The following is an 18,506-nucleotide window of genomic DNA, read 5'->3' as shown; positions in this document are numbered from 1 at the left end:
TCATAGTGTATTTTAGTACGAAGCTTCGTTTTCTGTTGCTCCCGTCTGTTGTGTTAAAGTTACTGCATTACTTGTTAATACAAACTCAACACTTCCTGTAACCATTTCAAACTAAAAGCCCACTAGCGTTTCAGTGGACAGAAAGCCTTTATTATTTATTTAACATATTTATTATTTATTATTTAACAGGACTTTTATTGCTGAGCTGCAGTAAGGGTATTGTCTTATTTCCAGTTGCTGGTGTATCTGTTGTTTACATGCTATTCAGATCTGCTAATTCCTTTAGCAGTTACCAATGACTTCTCTCTCCCTCCCTCTCTCAAGTAAGGTCTAAAATTTATTTCTTCAACCCTGACCCTGAGGACGTGGTCAAAACCGGTCTGTGTTTTATTCCCTTTGTAGCGGACATACCTGGCCTGGCATCAGTCACAAAGAAGTTCATTTTAAGGACATGCAGAGGTATGGATCCAAAATTGACACTTTGTCTCTGTTTGATGGTGGGAAGAGTAACAAAAGACCCTTCTCTCACAAACAGACCATGCTTTTAACATGTCAGAGAGACACTCGACACCAGACCAAGGGTCAAAGGGTCAGCTCCAGAGGATCAACCAATGGACACCAGGCAGGAGAACATAGGCAAAATCTCCAATTTGTAGCAATATGACTCTGTATTGATATTTGATTGTTTCTTATATAGGAAAAGTAACACCGGAAAAAATGATTATAACTAAGGTGTGAATCCTGGCCTCTTTGTGCCATGCATGAACACACACACACACACACACACACAAACACCAACCTCCCTTCCTCTGTCCCTCTCTAGATAAGAGTCATAAACTACAACCCACATTCCAATCCTGGGTAGTGACCAGCAGAACTCTCTTCACAGACACAGATCTGAGGAAGAATATATAATTAAATATTTAAGTGTTCTGTAACTCATGAGATGTTCCTATGCAATAGTTCAAATTAGGAAATGTTTATATTGTTGTTTGATCAGTTAACCACTTGTATTATGATTAATTCCAGGTTTGAAGGATGTAATATGAAATCAACACTCGTATTACTCCTGTCTGTCATTATTAGTGCCATTAGGTCTATATGTTATTTCATTCAATGTCTTATGGTCATGGTGGAAGACGGATGTGTGAGTTTATAGGTAAACTCTAGATTTAAACTATTTAAAAGTTCTGTCTAGCTGACCAGAAATCAAGAGTGCCCGAGACAGAAAGTCTCCTGGCAAACTCCACCAGAGCTGAATCGCTGAGACACCGGCAGAATCCGTCAACGTGATAACGGGACACGGTCTCAAGAAGAAACCACCTAGATCCCACGTCTCCCGGGTTACCACGGCAACCACAGCCACCTGGGTTCCAGCCGAGGGTCTTCAGCTACAGCGCAACTCACAGTAGGCCGGTCTTAACACTCTGCTCATGACTGGGTTGATGTCGGAAAGTAATATTTAATCATCAGATCTCATTCGTAGACGTAGCATCATTAGCTGTATAGCCATAGTGTATAGCCATAACATATTCTCCCCACCATTGCCAACTCATCACACTGCTCTGCACTGTTCTTTTGACGTAGAGGCTGGAGATCCATTGAATGTAGAAGTCGTGGCTTCTGATATGAGATTGATCACATTAATCAATGAATTCATTAATTGTTGTCCTCCCTGAGGACTGGTGCCCCATTTCAACGAGAGCAAATTCTAAATTGTGGTGTTCATGCTACACCTTTTTGGGATGTTGTATTATATTATTATATTTGTTTCTTTGTGATTGGTGTGATTGTAAGAGATAATATAACAGGGCTTCAAACTTAATGTCAGGTCTGTCTACCTTCTTGTTTTACCTGTGACTGAGTGACTTAGTATTTCTCCAGATTCTACAATTTATCCACAATACATAAATGTCTTTATGTCCTCGCTATTGAGCAATTAATATGTTCTGATCAGCATTCAGAGCATAACGTCTTGACATAGAATTCTGCTCAGTTTCAATTTCAGCAAAAAAACAAACATATATTTAAATTGCAAACAAAATCTTAAATTCAACTTATGATTCAGAGAAATCCCCTACAGGCCCCGTCAGGCAGCGATACAATCACTCTACTCATCCCAAAACAAGATATTAATTGTTCTATTTGCTTCACTTCTGAGCTGTGCGAGTACAAGTAGGGAGTGGGATTGGGTCAGAAAGTCCTGAAACATCACATAACAGCTTCCAGTACTGTAGCTATGGAGCCTATTTTCATGCCAACAGTGCAGAGTCAACAAAATAACAAATCAAACACAAGCTGAGCTACAGCAGGTCCTTAGGGAACAGGAAACAAAAGTGCACAGTAATCATCCCAATTCTGTAAAATCTAATAGCGGACTTGAAGATCATAGACTCATCTAACATGATAATGTTAGATGCAACACTATATTTGCTTTATGATATTCATCGAGAAAAGACTGTGGGGTTCATTGTTACAAACATTAAACACAGAAGAACAGTGAAAAGACGGGCGGCCATGTAGCTGTGTTTGACATGAGTTTAGTTTTCCTCAGCCAAGATAAGGCATTTCTTCTTTTGTTTTGTTTTTTACTTTGCTTTATAGGCGTAATTTCATTCACTGAATTAATAAATCGCTACTTTTAGACTTTGATAAAGTTTCTTTTCCTAGACCCTCTGGCCAGGCTCAGGCTCTCAGATCCTGTTCGACAGTGGGACAAGCACATTGTATGAAGCAGACTGAGAACCAAAAACAGTGTTTATGGTTCTAATGCTACTTCCTCACTGCGATCAATATGCATGCAAATGAACAAAGAGGTTGTTTATCAGTGAAACTAACCTTGTTTCCAATGTTTGAACAAATTACCCAATCTGTCTTTCATCTAATGAGGACAGTGTCAAAGGCTTCATTTCTAAACATGATACAATATCCACTTGTCATCCTATTAACTCCCACTGTTGCTTCCAGGAAGAGCAGCATCATCAGCAAGGAAGAACCAGGGATTAGGAGAAACATGTTATTCCCATAACAAGGTTGTTTTTTACACACCTTTTTGGAGTGTCATCATTACAGAGTGAAATCAAAAGTCACATGATGAAGTCATGATAAACTGTGTGACAACATGATGGAGTGTCTGCAAAAAAAATATGGAGCCCTGGTTGACATAGAGCCCGAAATGTTTACATTCACTGACCTCGTGTCAGGAAGTACAAAGGGTGCGTTTGCGTCCGGGTCAGGCCGAGCAGTCAGTGAACAGAACGAAGAATGTACAACAGTGCGATATAATTAAATTAACTAATAAACTAATTAAATTAGCATTACCTAAACATAAAAACAAAGGTTGCATCTACCTTAATTAATCACTAATTAAGTGCACCACCCAGCAAATACATTTTTAACACAAATCAAACCACATGCAACGTTGCATGCTGAGTCTAGCTCCATGCTGAACTGTTCGCAGTGGATCCTTGAGCTGTCAGTTCTACCTTCACTCAGGAACTTGTATCTTCCTGCTGTTGTGACTGCAAGACGCTCATTCAGCTCCGTCTTTGAAAACTTTAAGCAGCAGTGAGACACAGGGGCTGAACGGACTTGTTATATTTTTCATTGAAAACGATTGTAGAGCAGATAGTCAAGGACTCTGTGGCGCACCAGGCTTGCAGATTGACATTCAGACAGCTGAGTAAGACAACAAATCAGACTGTTGTAACGCACTGTACAGGGGAGAACACCAGCAACTACTGTGTTGCCTAGCAATGTACAACTGTGTGTGTGTGCTACACTGTTTGAAAATACATGTTTGTGGGCTGCAGCTGCTGTAGAGTTTATACTGTTTATACATCTGCACATTGTGCCTTAGTCATACTTTAAGATGCTGTTCATTCTATAGGAGCTGGCAGGTTAGTTCATATTTAATAGCTTAATGTTCCTGTATCAAGTCTATGGACATTCACTGTGGTGTCCTACTTTTTACTTTTGTTTAATTGTCCTCTGCTATAGGAAGTGTTTTACCTTACACTTTCTATGTGTGTGTGTGTATGTGTGTGTGTGTGTGTGCGAGAGAGAGAGAGAGAGAGAGAGAGAGAGAGAGAGTGTGTTTGTGTCTATGTACCTGCAGGCTTTGCTACTGTAGCGGTGACTGTCTTGGTCTGTGTGTTTCTGAGCATATTTTAGCTCAATCGAACCGAATGAGTACACGATGTGGTTCAGCTTAGGTGCATACAGTATTTAGTGTGTGGAGCCTTGAATTGCTCGCTGTCTGCCAAAGTGTTTTACATGCTTCTCAAAGGGCCTTAAAAAGAATCCAGAAAAGAGAGGGAAACTGAGTTTTTCAACACAAACAACAACTTTGCATTTATGAAGAATTCTCTCACACCAGATTTTACACTTCTGTTTATGAGACGCTGTTGACAGTAAACACAAGCGGCTATAAAGGGATCTGGGTCTGAGCTCTACCTCGTGAGCTGGACACCAAATATGTTGGATTTCGGTTGTCTATCAATTTATTGGCTATCATAAATTAAGAAAATATTAATAGTAAATAACAACTTTAAAATTAATTAAAGTCCTCGGGGCACCAGCCTAAACTAATAGGCAAAATAGCCAATATGGTTTATTACCATTTATCTGGAACTCTGATTAACCATTAGTTTACTAACTATAACCAAATTACCAAATCAACAGTAAGTTAAAGTTGAAGGATTGGAATTCTACCAAGTAGAGGTTGGCAATATTCACGCTTGTGCAACATTAAACACACCAGTAGTTATACTTAAAGGCATTTATTTACAATGGAGCAGAGTAAAACACAATGTCTAATCTAGTATATACAGGTGTGTGTATGTGTTTGTGTAGGTGTATGTGTGTGTGTCTGTGGGGACACAGACAAAGGCACAGATGGCCGATTCAAAGTGTGTCACTGTGACCACATGATCTGAACAAAGAAGACTACACAAAGACGGCGGTAAAACAAAGAAACTACTCAGAATGGCCACTGAGACCACCTGGTGTGTGTGAGAGGGAAGGTGTGAGTTTCTTTGTTAGCCTAGCTCTCATATAATCTAAAGGTACCAGGTTAGAGGGAGAGAGGTTAGCTTCATGCAGGTTCTAGAACTGAGACGTACTACTATGTGTGTGAACGTACGAGTACCCGATTAACTGTATGACTGACCACAACCTAAGCAAACATTACAACAAGACATCAATCAACAGGTACATTAACAAAGTTAAGACTTCTGCTGCTTAGCTATGCTGTGCTGTGCTATGCTGTGCTGGGAAAGGTTAGGCCCAGTCAGTTAACGTTACCCAGTCCTTGGAACAAACAAAGAGGTCCTTTCCAGTGTTGTTGTAAAGTCCAGTGAGTTGGGAGGCTTCCTGGTGGAGTAAAGTCCTGTCTGGCTGTGTTGCTTTGCTGTTCCCCGCTAACTCTGCTATGACTCCTGTTCCTTGGAAAATCAGCTGGCCTTGTGTCGTAGCTGCTGATTCTGAAGAAAATTTGATGCACTCTCAGTTAATCCGAAGCAGGTTGCTGCTGTTGAGGAGAAGAGTGTTGCAGGCTGCTGTGAGCAGGCCGGCGAGAGAGCTGGTTTCTCAGGTAGCAGAGCTGACCTGGGCTGGGGCCTTGTTGCCCTTTGAAGAGCCGAGAGGAGAGAGCAGGAGCTGCTCTCCAGAGCAAGCCAAGAAGAGAAGAGAGAGTGAAGAGGGCCAGAGATCTGGTTTTGTTGTGACACCCTTTGAGGTCACGTGTCACACACTGACCCACACTGGCTGGCCAGTAAGGTCCGTGGGGGGAAGGGTCGTCCCCAGGTGGGAACAGTGAGGAACTGTGGAGTGTGAGTTCCTTTGTCCAGTGGAGCAAAGAAACATTTGGTCTCTTGAATGATGAGTCCCAACACTGGAATAGTCAACTGTAACAGCAGCAGATCAGTTACGAGACTGTATCACAACACAGAATTACACTGATTTGTTTTTAGGTCTTTATCTGCTCCTGTGTCTGTGTCACATGAGGTGGAATGAAACCTTAATGATAATTGCAGGTAGAAAAACTGTTAAAATATGAATAAGGTAAGAGGACACTGAGATTATAAGGCCAGATCATGTAAAGAACGTGTGATAAGAATGTTCTAATAAAGAGAATATAGACACATATGAGTTATATTATTTTGAGGTTAAGCACAAATAAGTTTTAAAAAATCATGAAAACCAATTGGGACAATACTACCTAAACGAAAATACTGACTATATAAAATTGTGTGGCTGTGGCTGAAAACATGCTAATGAGAGCAACAACAGTAAAGTCGGCCATAAAAAAATACACTTAAACGCTATGCATGCTCAGGAGAATCATTATCTGTGGTCTCATATAATATACTAAGTATAAAATTAGTATTATATATAATATACCACCATAGTATAAAAATACTGATTACAGCCAAAAAAAATGCTGTGATTGTTTGACTCCTACTGTTTTTCATTTCCTTATTTCCATTTCAGATTTAAATTAAAAGTTTTGTAATGTTGCCAAGGAGCCAGTCAGTGAACTACAGAGCCTTTATTTTTATATTGCATCGCTTGCATGGATGCACTGACAGCAATAACTTTATTGCTTTAATACAGAAGTCAATGTAAAGGTTTTAAGTATAAAAAATCTTAAGTCATAAGGACCTGTTTTTATGGTGCCTGTTTTGATATCATTCATGGACTGTTATCGTTCATGGATATCAGAAATACTTTAAGCAATAGGCTGTGTGTTCTGATGTACACATAATCATAAAAGTTCCTCGTTGGCATATGATGTTAATACAGGGGATATTTCTAACAAAACACACGTGAGCAAATTGCTAAAAATGTGCTGTTATTTAATGTTAATCTGCTTGGATATGAAAACTCAGTTCAGCTGAATTCTCTGGCCCCTCCTTTGTCGTACTTTTACCCTACGCAAAGAGCAACCAGTATTAGTAACATCAACAAGCCTGACGAACTCCGGTATGAAAACAACGCTGTATATTTGTTCCTCTGCAGTGGCAGTAAACGCAATAACGTACCCGCTGATAACTGTGTAATATTCAGAGCTTAACAAGTTATTTCAGGCTGACAAAATGTAGCATTAGCTGTAACATACAGCAATGCTATAGCTATATACTGACACCCTACCACAGACACACACGCACAAGACAGCCTCTCGTTGTAGAGTTGCAAGCTCAGCCACAACACATACACACAGTGAGTCTCTCAAAGCGCCACATATGTGTAGTAACTGACACCATGTCAGTAGAGAGGGAGATTCTGACATCAGCTTCTCATGGCTGATTAGCTCTGACTGCCAGCGCAGCATCAGTGTCCATGCTACACTGAGTGATGGTCAGTCAGTCTCCACTGTGTCTCAATGTGCTCAACATCACCTCTATGGTAGTTCCCGCTACAGTAGTTGTCTCCAGGACCACATTTTTCCATGACGACACACACAAGAGACAGACTTGAATTAAACTCATGACATCATCTGATTTTTTAAGCATGTGATCATAAACACTTTGGATTGTACAACCAGCAGCTGGAGTTTCTTATTTGTCCGTCCCTTCTTACATTGCTGCCTCTTTCCTTCGTCAGGTATCAAGCATATCATCTCAATAAACGTTATCTGCTTGGTTTAATCACCATGCTGGAGGTGTTCCTCCCATCTGGCTTATGGCTAATGCAAAACGAGTCAGGCTTGTATAGCCTGGGGACATGGAGCTCAGTGCCACAGCCATGTAAAGGGCTACTGTCTCTCTCTCAAACTCTGCCAGCTAGCACCCCATTATACACATTAGGTGAGAAACACAGCACTGTCTTTAATAACATGTGATTTTATTAGCTAACGAGCAAGACGCAGCTGTGGTGAGTGTTTGCTTATTCAATTATTCTGTGTTATTGTAGTGACAGTCCATAGGGAATGTTCCTGCAAGGAAGATGAATGAGATGCTACAATTTTTCAGAGATTATCCTGTGCAGACATTTATATAATTAGCCACCCATAGACTTGAATTTTACAGCACAGATCCATAATTACCTAAACAAAAGGTATTTTGTCATTATTTCTGTATTTTAAATAGTAATATTGATGTGTGTGCATATTATCTGACTCGACTAAAGGTTATGTACATATATGGATGTGGGCGTAGCCTTCTAGATAGATGGATAGATATATATCCCCGAGGGGAAATTCATGTATCCAGTAGTAAATTTGTAATAATAACAACAATAGTTGATAATGAATAATAAACAATAATTAAATTAGTTCACTTCCTTTGGCTGAGGTGTTGTATAGTTTGATGGCAGTGGGAACAAAGGATCTCCTGAACCTCTCTGTTCTGCAGCACAGTGAGATGAGACGTTTACTGCTGTAGCTGCTTCTCTGTCCTGCCAGAATGTTGTGGAGAGGATGGTTGGTATTGTCCAACATGGCCTCCGTCTTACATTGCATGCATTTCTCCACAACAGTCCTGAGTGAGTCCAGACTTCTGCCAAGCAGAGACCCAGCTTTTTTTACCAGCTTGTCCCATCTCCTTGTGTTCATGATGCTCCAGGGTCTTCATGATGTGTGATGAGAGAGCCACCGGTAGTCATTTATCTCAGTCGGTCATTCTACCTTAGGTACCAGAACAAGACATGATGTTAAGTTGAAGATCCTCTGGAGAGGCTCAGCCAGCTGGGCTGCACAGTCCTTTAACAGCCTTGGACATACACCATCTGGGCCTGTTGCCTCTCTAGGACATAGCCTCTTGAGCCTATTGTAGAACAGGTGGAACTCATTGGCCTGATGTTGCCTGGCTGTTCTTGAGCTTATAGCCAGTGATGGTCCTCATCCCCTTCCACACCTCTCTGGTGTTGTTGTGCTTCAGCTTCCTCTCTACTTTCCTTTTGTAGTTTTCCTTCACCTGCTTTAATCTCCTCTTCAGCTCATGTTGCACACACCTGAGCTTCTCTCTGTCTCCATCCCTGAAGGCCTCCTTTTTCTGGTTGAGGAGACTCTTGATATTACTGGTGATCCAGGATTTGTTGTTTGGAAAGAAGTGTACAGTCCTTGCTGGTATGACAGTGTCCATACAGAAGTTAATGTAGTCTGTGGTACATTCAACCATTCTGTCAAGGTCATCTGTGCACTCAAAACAATCTTTTAGAGATTCACTGGTCTCCAGGGTCCAGTTCCTGAATGAGTGGATGGTTGCAGCCTGCCTCAGCACACAGGGCTTGTAGGAAGGCTGAAGAAAAACCAGATTATGATCTGATCTGCCAAGTGGTGGTAGAGCTGAAGCAGTGTAGACCTCCTTGACATTTGCATACAACAGATCAAGTGTGTTATTTACTTTGTGGGACAGTCAACATACTGGGTGAAGCAAGTCAAGTGAGAGGTGAGAGTGACATGGTCAAAATCCCCCGATATTGCAATGAATGAATCAGGGTGCTGGGTCTGTGCTCTCGCAACAGTCTTGTAAATCACGTCAGATGCGACTGCAGACTCTGCTCGTGGTTCAATGTAAACATCAATGGCGAGGATGTGTGAGAACTCCCTCGGTACATAGTATGGTCTAAGACCAACTGCCAACAGTTCAATATCCCAACAGCAGATCTTCTTCTTCACTGTGATGTGACTGGGGTTGCACCATCTATTGTTCACAAGCAGAACCAGTCCTCCACCTTTATTCTTTCCACTTGCTCTGGCGTCTCTGTCCACTCACACTGCAGTGAAGCCGGGTAAATCCACAAACGGTCGTTTAACCAGGTCTCCATGAAACACATGAGACTACACTCATGATATGCTCGCTGGTTCTTCACAAGTGCCTCCAGTTCATCACACTTGTTACTCAGGGAGTTGACATTTCCCATGAGGGTCAATGGTAGAAAAGGCTTATATCTCCTTTTTCCTGTCCTTTTTCATAAGAGGTACATTATTACGACCTCCTTCACCATCACCATGTTTGTTGTTGTCAGAAATGTTTGACTCTGAGCTGCCCTCTAGTGGATGTATTGCTTAACATCCAAGCTAATGTAAATGACATATAGAAGTATCCACATTTGTACGTAAAGTGAATATAGATGAGTCTGATGATAAGTCTGATCAAAACTTGTTTTAACACCTCAGACAGAATTTGTGGACATAACACCATTACTCAGTGAAGGACAAATGTCCTCTGCATGTGCCTGGATTCATTAACACTCAACCAAAGAATAAGAGCAAAGGGCTACATGTTACAGCAAGAGACAACCATGTGGTAAAAGCTGCCCTGCTGTAGGCCTGATAACGTGAAGTTAGTTTTTGTATTTAACTTTATATGAACTATATACATGCATGTACATGCATGAAATTTATTCCAAATATGATAGTCCCCAGTACACAGTTATCATTTCAGGATCAGAGTACTCCAAAATGGTTTTTGACCATAGTATAAACAAGATAGCCATGTTATGGAGAAAAGCATAATATCTGAAGGCTCTACTAGCTTACATATAGTGTAACTGTGGACTTTCTGGAGTTATTTGCTTGTGGTTTATTTAGTGTGTCCACACATTTATGACACAGATGTTTGTCGTGCTAATTGAATGCACCAGAAACTGTTGGTAAAAACACCAGTTGAGAATATATTGTATATACACACACACACACACACACACACACCTTGGCTGGAACCCAGGTGGCTGCGGTTGCCGTGGTAACCCTGGACACGTGGGATCTAGGTGGATTCTCCTGGAGGCCATGTTCCGTTATCACAGTGACAGATTCTGACGGTGTCTCAGTGGTTCACAAAAAGAATGTTACTTGGAGCACGTGGCAAACACAGAATAAAGAACACGGACAAAATGATAAAGTGCAAAAATGGCTAAGAGCCAAGAGTTTGTGACTAAGAGCTAAGAGTTTACATAGCTACAGAGCTATGTTAATTGATCACAACTGTTTTATCCCCTGGGGGCTGGCGCACGTTTCAGGGGCGTCACCCGTCGTCTCCTGTGTTTCCACTTGGAGAAGAGAGTAATTTTCCACTGAACTTTTGAATAGTTTAATTCTAGAGTTTACCTATAAACTCACACATCCGTCTTCCACCATGACCATAAACTGGCACTAACCAATGGCACTAATGATGACAGACAGGAGTAATACAAGCATTGATTTCATATTACATCCTTCAAACCTGGAATTATTCACAATACAAGTGGTTAACTGATCAAATCATCCTGGATGTCATGTAGTGTGTGTTACCTTGTGTGAAGGATGCTGACAGTATGGTCACATGAAGGACATTGTCTTAAAATCTACATGTTACATTTCAAACATTCTATAGGATAGAAGTTTGGGATTGAACTATTACAAAGAAGCATCTCATGAGTTACAGAACAGTTAGATATTTAATTTTACATTCTTCCTCAGATCTGTGTCTGTGAAGAGAGTTCTGCTGGTCACTGCTCAGGATTGGAATGTGGGTTGTAGTTTATGATTCTTATCTAGAGAGGGACAGAGGAAGGGAGGTTGGTGTGTGTGTGTTCATGCATGGCACAGACAGGCCAGGATTCACACCTTAGTGATAATCAGTCCTTTTGGTGTTACTTGTCCTATATAAGAAACAATCAAATATCATTAGAGTCTTATTGTTACAAACTGGAGATTTTGCCTATATTCTCAAGTTGCCGGGTGTCCATTGGTTGATCCTCTGGAGCTGACCATTTGACCCTTGGTCTCGTTCTGTGTCTTTCTGGCATGCTAACAGTGTGGTCTGTTTGTGAGAGAAGGGTCCTTTGTCTCTGTTTCCTATCATTTTGATAGTTTGATGGTTGGAAGAGACACAAAGTGTCAATTGTGGGTCTGTAACTCTGCATATCCTTATAATGAACTCCTTTAATGGCTTGTGACTGATTGTGCCAGGCCAGGTATGTCCGCTACAATTGTATTTTTCCCATTTCTCCACATCACCAATAAATAATTGCAGAGTGAACTTGCGTATTGTGTTTTATTTTTTTAATGAAACGATAGTCTTGTTAGCCACTTTTATGGGATTTTGTTGAAGGTATGAAAAATTTGGAGCAGAAATTTCCTATTTTGCAACATATTCTCAAAACTGACACTTGTGCATCCAAACAAGTGAGAAAAACTGGCATTATCCTGTATATGTATACCAACCCAGCCCATAATGCATAAATGATTTGGACAAAGTGTCTGACCTGAGGCTGTAAATTATGGCTGCAGAGGGACCTCATCACCGGTATGATGATTAAAAGCACATATGCTGCTTCTTACCAACTGTTGTTTTCATTACTTTGTGTGGGGAAATTATAAAGAGACTGTGCTACTATCACCACAACAGTTTTCTGATGAATTGGTTTGAACGTGCTTCAGTGTGAAGACAAAACACACAAACATATTAATCACAACCGTGTCCCTGTGTGTGAACAGTACCTGCGAACACATGTGTGCTCAGTACACAGATGGATGAAAAGAAGGCGTTAAAAAAAAGCTGCATCTCAAATCTGAGTGCCATCGACGAATCACATTAAGAAAAAAAAAATTAGTCAAGAAATCAAAGTTGTCAAACTTGGCTGGATCAGCAAAGCATCGTCGACATGCAGCAGGTATTCTATATAATCGTACACTGAGGGGAGTACAACCAAGGCCTTCGCAGGACAGAGCTTTTACTGCTGCATGGTTCTAGGCTTTTTCACTGGTAGAAGAAATGTTCAGCAGTATTTGATCATGGTGACACAGTGGCTCAGCGCTCAGTACTGTCACCTGTATTGGGGTGCATGTGTATTACGCCACACCTGCAGGTCGGCTGAGTGAATCAGAAAGAGGCATAATACAGTGCGCTATATAGGTGCTTTTGTGCGTAGGAATAGGGTAGTTCAGTGGTTGAAACAATGAAGTGCCAAAGGAAAGTGCTGTTCTGACAGTAAGATAAACCGCTGAAAATATTCGACATGAAGCTACATTTAAACAGATATTGGAATTTTTTTGGTGGGTGTTTTTAAAAGTGTCTAAAACACATTTTTTCAGCACAGTAACACAACCCGGTTGGCTTTTCTAACTGGGAGCACACTGATTAGAAACTACTACAGGTAATGTCCTGACTATATATGACTATACCTCACACAACCCCACCTCAAAAAAGCTGAACTATCCCTTTAAAGCTGTTTAGTTGTAAAGATGTGTTGAAATTGTTTATTATAAAATGGTTGGGTCTGTGAAACGGTAACAAAAAAGAAGAAACAGGGAAACTGAAGCTACACTTTATAGGATTATTTCATTATTTTCATTTTTTCATTTTCAAAAGCTCTCTTATGTACTTATTACTTATTATTTTCCTTGAAATGAGAAAATAACATAAAATTATTGTTAGAGATTTCCCCCCTAATCCCCCTCCTCTGATCGTTGTTTGAGGACTTCTTCTAATTTGAACCCCTGTGATTAGAGGTTTCTTTTCTGTTTAGTACAGCAAACATAAGAACGATTTCTTTAAAGTGGCTTTCAGTTTGAAATTTTGGTTTTATGTAATGTCAGATATAATGATATAAACTAGAGCCAATACTTTTATTAACTCAGTGGTTACATGAGGTTGATCACTCTGCAGGAAATAACCCTCTTAGAGTTTTAGTGTCTGTTCCATGTTAAGAAAAAAACAGAACTTATTTCTAGTGTAAAATGAGCATTATAAATCTAGTAAAACTTATCATGCAGCTTTGGCTTATTTAATATTGCAGCAAACTAATAACCATATCAATCTTAAACCTTGACAAAACCATATGATGCACCTGTAAATCCCTGGATGATACAAAAGACTAATGCATTTGGTTTAATAAGATCAGGTTGTAACTCACCTTGAAGAAGGTCATGGTGGAGCCGTCTTCTACCACCCCATATTCTATCTTGGTCTGCTTGGCCAGGTCGTCAGCAGAGTCAATGGGCGACTCCATCCTCTCCACAGTGAGGAAGGCAGCCAGGTTTGCCGTGTAGGAGGAGATGATGATGAGTGTGAAAAACCACCAGATTCCTCCTACAATTCTGGTGGAGAGGGCTTTCGGCATGAGCTCAGATCCTGAACGAGAGGAGCAGAGGAGGTGGGGTGAGGTCTGGTACAGCACTAGGCTGGAGAGGGGGCAGCACCCAGGCTAGGCCTCTGCATCTGCAGCCTGGATCACACACTCAGACACAGACACAGACACACAGAGTGGACAGAGTGGACTGGCTCATAGTTGGACCTGGTGATTGTTGTCAATCGTTCCAGTGTACCCTGGACTGTCTGTCCTTACTGAGCTGCCTCTTTCACAGCTAAGATTTCCATTCTCTTTAAATTCAAAATGTAACACAAAAAACTGCCAGGAAATCGCACAGGAAAATTCATTTGTACGTTCTTGTGACACAGGTGCCTCTGTTAGCTTGGTGACATAGTGACTACTTGGCAGGGTAGTTGGTAAGCTATTGCCAACTAGCTAACCCCCATGCTAGCTAGTCAGAAACAACTTATCTTTGAGAAGGTTGCCAACCAAACTGCCTCGGTTGTAAACCAGATAAATATTTAACACAGTTTACTGACGAGACTAATAGCTCTGTCTTACACCTGGCAACGCAAGTGTCTGATGCAGTTGTCATTTTCCAGTCCAGCGCCCATGTTGTTTAAATAGCGAATACACGTGGGCCCATCTGAGCACCCATAGGTGTGTTGGTCTTAAAATGAGGTGTGGCCAGGAGCATTGGTGGTGGACTGTTATCTTGAGGCAGCGGAAAGTTGTGGAACTGACCAACAAAAACCTGGTCTGAAGTCAGTGGTGCAGTATTTCACTGTCAGTTTAAGGAGCATTATCAAGAGAGTAAAATGCTGCTACATAAGCAGGCGCTTTAGACCATGTACGTTGGACTGTTAAAAAATAGCCCCATGTCTACCATTTAAGACTCTGATCTTACAACTGTCTACAAAGCATCTTTTGTAGTGCACTGTATTGTCACTGTCACTGGCGGTCATTGTTGATTGTCATGCTTCAAAGGGACGGGCTTTGCTTAGTATGAGCTGGTCCAGGGGAAGACATCAGGAGAGTGCTTGAGTAGAGAGTGGCATACTGCAGATAAATGCAAAGAACAACTTTCAGACCGTGATGGGAAGATTAACTGTTATCCCTTAAGTGTTTTTTTTTTTAGATTCAGAACAGAATAATCAGCCCAATTACACAGTGACAGCAACACTGCAGGGAACAACTAGTCAAGCACAACAGCATTTCAGGTGAGGCCTGCATCCTTTTCTTGTTGATCTTCAACTACAGGCATTTAGGATATGTGATGGCCTGCCACAAGGCTTCATGGTAATGAATGCCTTCAACAAACACATTATTTTACCAGTACAACAATGACAGTAGACTCTGATATAACAAGGTTTTATACATTGAATTGAACACAGATTCTTTAGTTATCCAGTCCCTAAAAACCAGCCCTGACAAACTGGTTAGTAAATGCTCAACAGCATGAAGTCCACAAAACGTAAACTATGCTCTAAGACCTGCATTGATTTACTTTGTGCCTGTGAGTGACTCCATTGACTGCAGCACTTCTATTAACTGAATTGATTTTGTTCAGAAATGTTGCAGCCACAAACGCTGGTTTGACCAGCCAAATACTTTCTACATGGAGTTGTTTAGCTTAGCACAGCATTTGTTACTTTCATTATTTCAAATTCCACACAGTAGAGTGCACAAACTCTTCAGTTAATTTTATTGTTTTTCATTTAGGTTTCATGAAGAATTTATGCAGAGCATAAAGGAGCACATGTGCATGGGTAGAATGAGAGTGAGGTTTGTTGTCCAGTTGAAGGGAGGTGGGCCTGGCCTATAGCAGGACTACTCTACTCAAGCTGCTTAAGCAATTGAAAGCTGGGATTTTGCACACTGACTCAGACGGAAAGCTGACAAAGAGTCAACGAGATAGGAGGATAAGATCTCTGTGCTCCACTCCCTTTGTGTGACACACAGTCAGCACGCTCAGTTGTAATCAAACTTACTTTCTTTCTCGCAGTTCTCTGAGTGAGATGTCTAGCAGCAGGAGCACGATGCTAAACTGTTAGCCCACTATTACCACATAGAGTGAATGCTAAGAAGCTTTGCTTAACATGCAGTAATTTGTGATACTGTCAGACTGCATATCATTAGATCTCAGTGCTGCATCCCACATGGTCAAACACAACATATGACTAGACAAGTTATAAACCTGTGTGGGATTTGTAGTACATTCCTAAATTGTTGTGAATCCAGTTTGAAGGACTTTGTATCTGAGCAAATAAAAATGTTGTGGCCTCTTCTGTTTAATGCTCCCACTTGTTCAGAGTAGGACCACAATTGTGGCAACATGCAGCTCATGCAAAGTCAAAGCTAAACACGGAAAAGTAGCATTCAGCTTTTGTGCATCACATATTGTATCTGAAACAAACCAAAAGCCTAATAGTCTGTGTAGATTCACACTAAAACTGTGTATGCATGAAGGCAGGAATATGTAGACTCATTCTTTTCATCAGATTGTACACAAGCCCCATTTCCTGTTCCACAGTTAGACAGAAATGGATGTAGAAATGGCCTTAAACATATGTTTGCATATTGATGCTTATGCCTGCTCCACTACTCAGTCGACCTGTAGGTGAGAGGAGCGGTGAAGAAATGCACTTTTATGACTTGTGTTGCACTGAGGTTCTTCAACAGCACCAGTTGGGCAGCTGTCATAATACACAACTTTTACACATGGCTGTGGCTTTTTATAGTGCCCATACCATTCATTTATCACATGTATGTGTAAACCATCATCACTGTGATGATCAACAGAAATGTACAATCAGAAAAAAAGGCAAAACAAGGTTTTAAAGGAGCTATTTTTACGTTTTGCTATTGCTACATAGCCAACGTTTCCGCTAACAGCTGTTGACTTAAGACATTGATTGAAGGTTAAGTAAAGGTTAAATAGCACTTGTGCGATTTAAACATAGGGGCCCCCTTGATGGTAATGTCATAGACAACCCTCAAAAAGCTAAGGCTGGGTTAGGCTACTAGCAACAAAACAATGGTCTTATTGTCTACGTTATAAATACACAGTCTGTTTCACCTCTCATTAGCCACCAGCCAACAACACTGTCTGGCTCAGTGACGGCAGTAAAGTCAACCAGGACGGCCACTCGCCACCCACTTTGTCCATTCATCAAACCACAACCAAGAACAGAAATCAAGGAAACAGACATGAACACAAACACATGGTGTATTCATCAGTACTGTCAGCAGTGAATTCTGCTTGTCCTGTGTCGGTCCCATGGCAAGCTATCAAGTGCAGGTTTGTTTAAAAGTGAGACGTGTTACCATGTTAATCAGAGCTTCTGATCGTGATCCACCTCAGAAACCAGAACAGAAAAGAGGGACGACCCATTCAGAGAAGCGAGTGGAACCCAAACAGAGCCTGGTTGGGGCTGACCGTCATGTACCCAAGGTAACGTCATGACCAAACAGCACATCCCACAGTTTTCTGGGGGGCGCTGCAAGCCACCAGGCAGGGGAGCCTCTCTACAGTGTAGACCAGCACAGTGCCATGCAGACACTGTGTGTTCATCCAGTCTAATCCCACAGCCTTCTGGCCCTCAACCACATCTTCTCAACTGGTCAACCCTCCATCTGTTCTGCTGGATGTTCAAAGAACACTCCAACACACTGACTGCATCAATAGCTAAAGATATTCACATGAATCTTGACCATATCCTTGTTCATTAGAAACAGGTTTATACTCAGTGTTAATAGAATATTTTGGGTGGTTTTTGTCATGGGCGACATTACAGTTTAACAAGTTCTCAGATAATTTAAATAATATCTCTATTTTAGGTGTCAGATAAATAAAAATCCGTGGAAAAAAGTTAGTAACTTGGTAGTAACAGTAATTTAGGGATATTAGTAAGCATGCATTAAAAATAAGTCATAACATGCAGCCAGCCAACAAGAGATAAGTTATCAGCTACTAAATCCTAGGAAAGACTGAGAGGTCTGGACTCAAGGGTCACTTTACCCAAAATAATATTTTGTCCTTTATCTCTAGTGGTACCTAGTCATTCAGACATTCCAGTTTATATTTGTCCAGATCTGGAGACCAATGCCAATTTATGAGATTTCACCCCAAAAAAGAGGCGTGTTCTGCGGATTATCCACAGCACCTGGAAAACTGTTTCTGAAAAGAGATTTTGCTATTGATTTTTTTTAATGTAACCTACATGGCATTCATGTTTTTTGTCAAGTTTAGAAAGGAAATGGAAGCGTAAAAATAAAAACACTGTAATAATAAAAATAACTCAAAGTCCACTTACTAGATCTGGCACTTTCAACCACATTTCATGGAGTTGCTCACTTGCCATCATATGCCATCAGCAGGTGGAGTATACTGTATTCAGTCACTGAGAAATACCATGATATATGGTTGGCAGCTCTTGAAAAAAGCTCTGACCTGCATTTTTTGATAAGAATTGGACAGATTGAATTTG

General features: G+C 40.9%; 1 protein-coding gene across 1 annotated transcript in view; it reads right to left on the bottom strand.

Annotated features, from left to right (window-relative positions):
* Positions 1 to 18,506, bottom strand: part of LOC111225999 (glutamate receptor ionotropic, kainate 2-like) — a 356,655-nt gene that overhangs the window by 54,360 nt on the left and 283,789 nt on the right. The window contains exon 19 of the mRNA XM_022751076.1: positions 13,840 to 14,057. Within this exon, the coding sequence (XP_022606797.1) occupies positions 13,840 to 14,057 (218 nt within the window). The remainder of the gene's footprint in view (positions 1 to 13,839; positions 14,058 to 18,506) is intronic.

Source organism: Seriola dumerili, unplaced genomic scaffold (genome assembly GCF_002260705.1).
Source record: "Seriola dumerili isolate Sdu_G_001 unplaced genomic scaffold, Sdu_1.0 BDQW01000016.1, whole genome shotgun sequence".
In the NCBI taxonomy this organism is placed as follows: Eukaryota; Metazoa; Chordata; class Actinopteri; order Carangiformes; family Carangidae; genus Seriola; species Seriola dumerili.
This window is presented reverse-complemented; position numbering and strand designations above follow the sequence as displayed.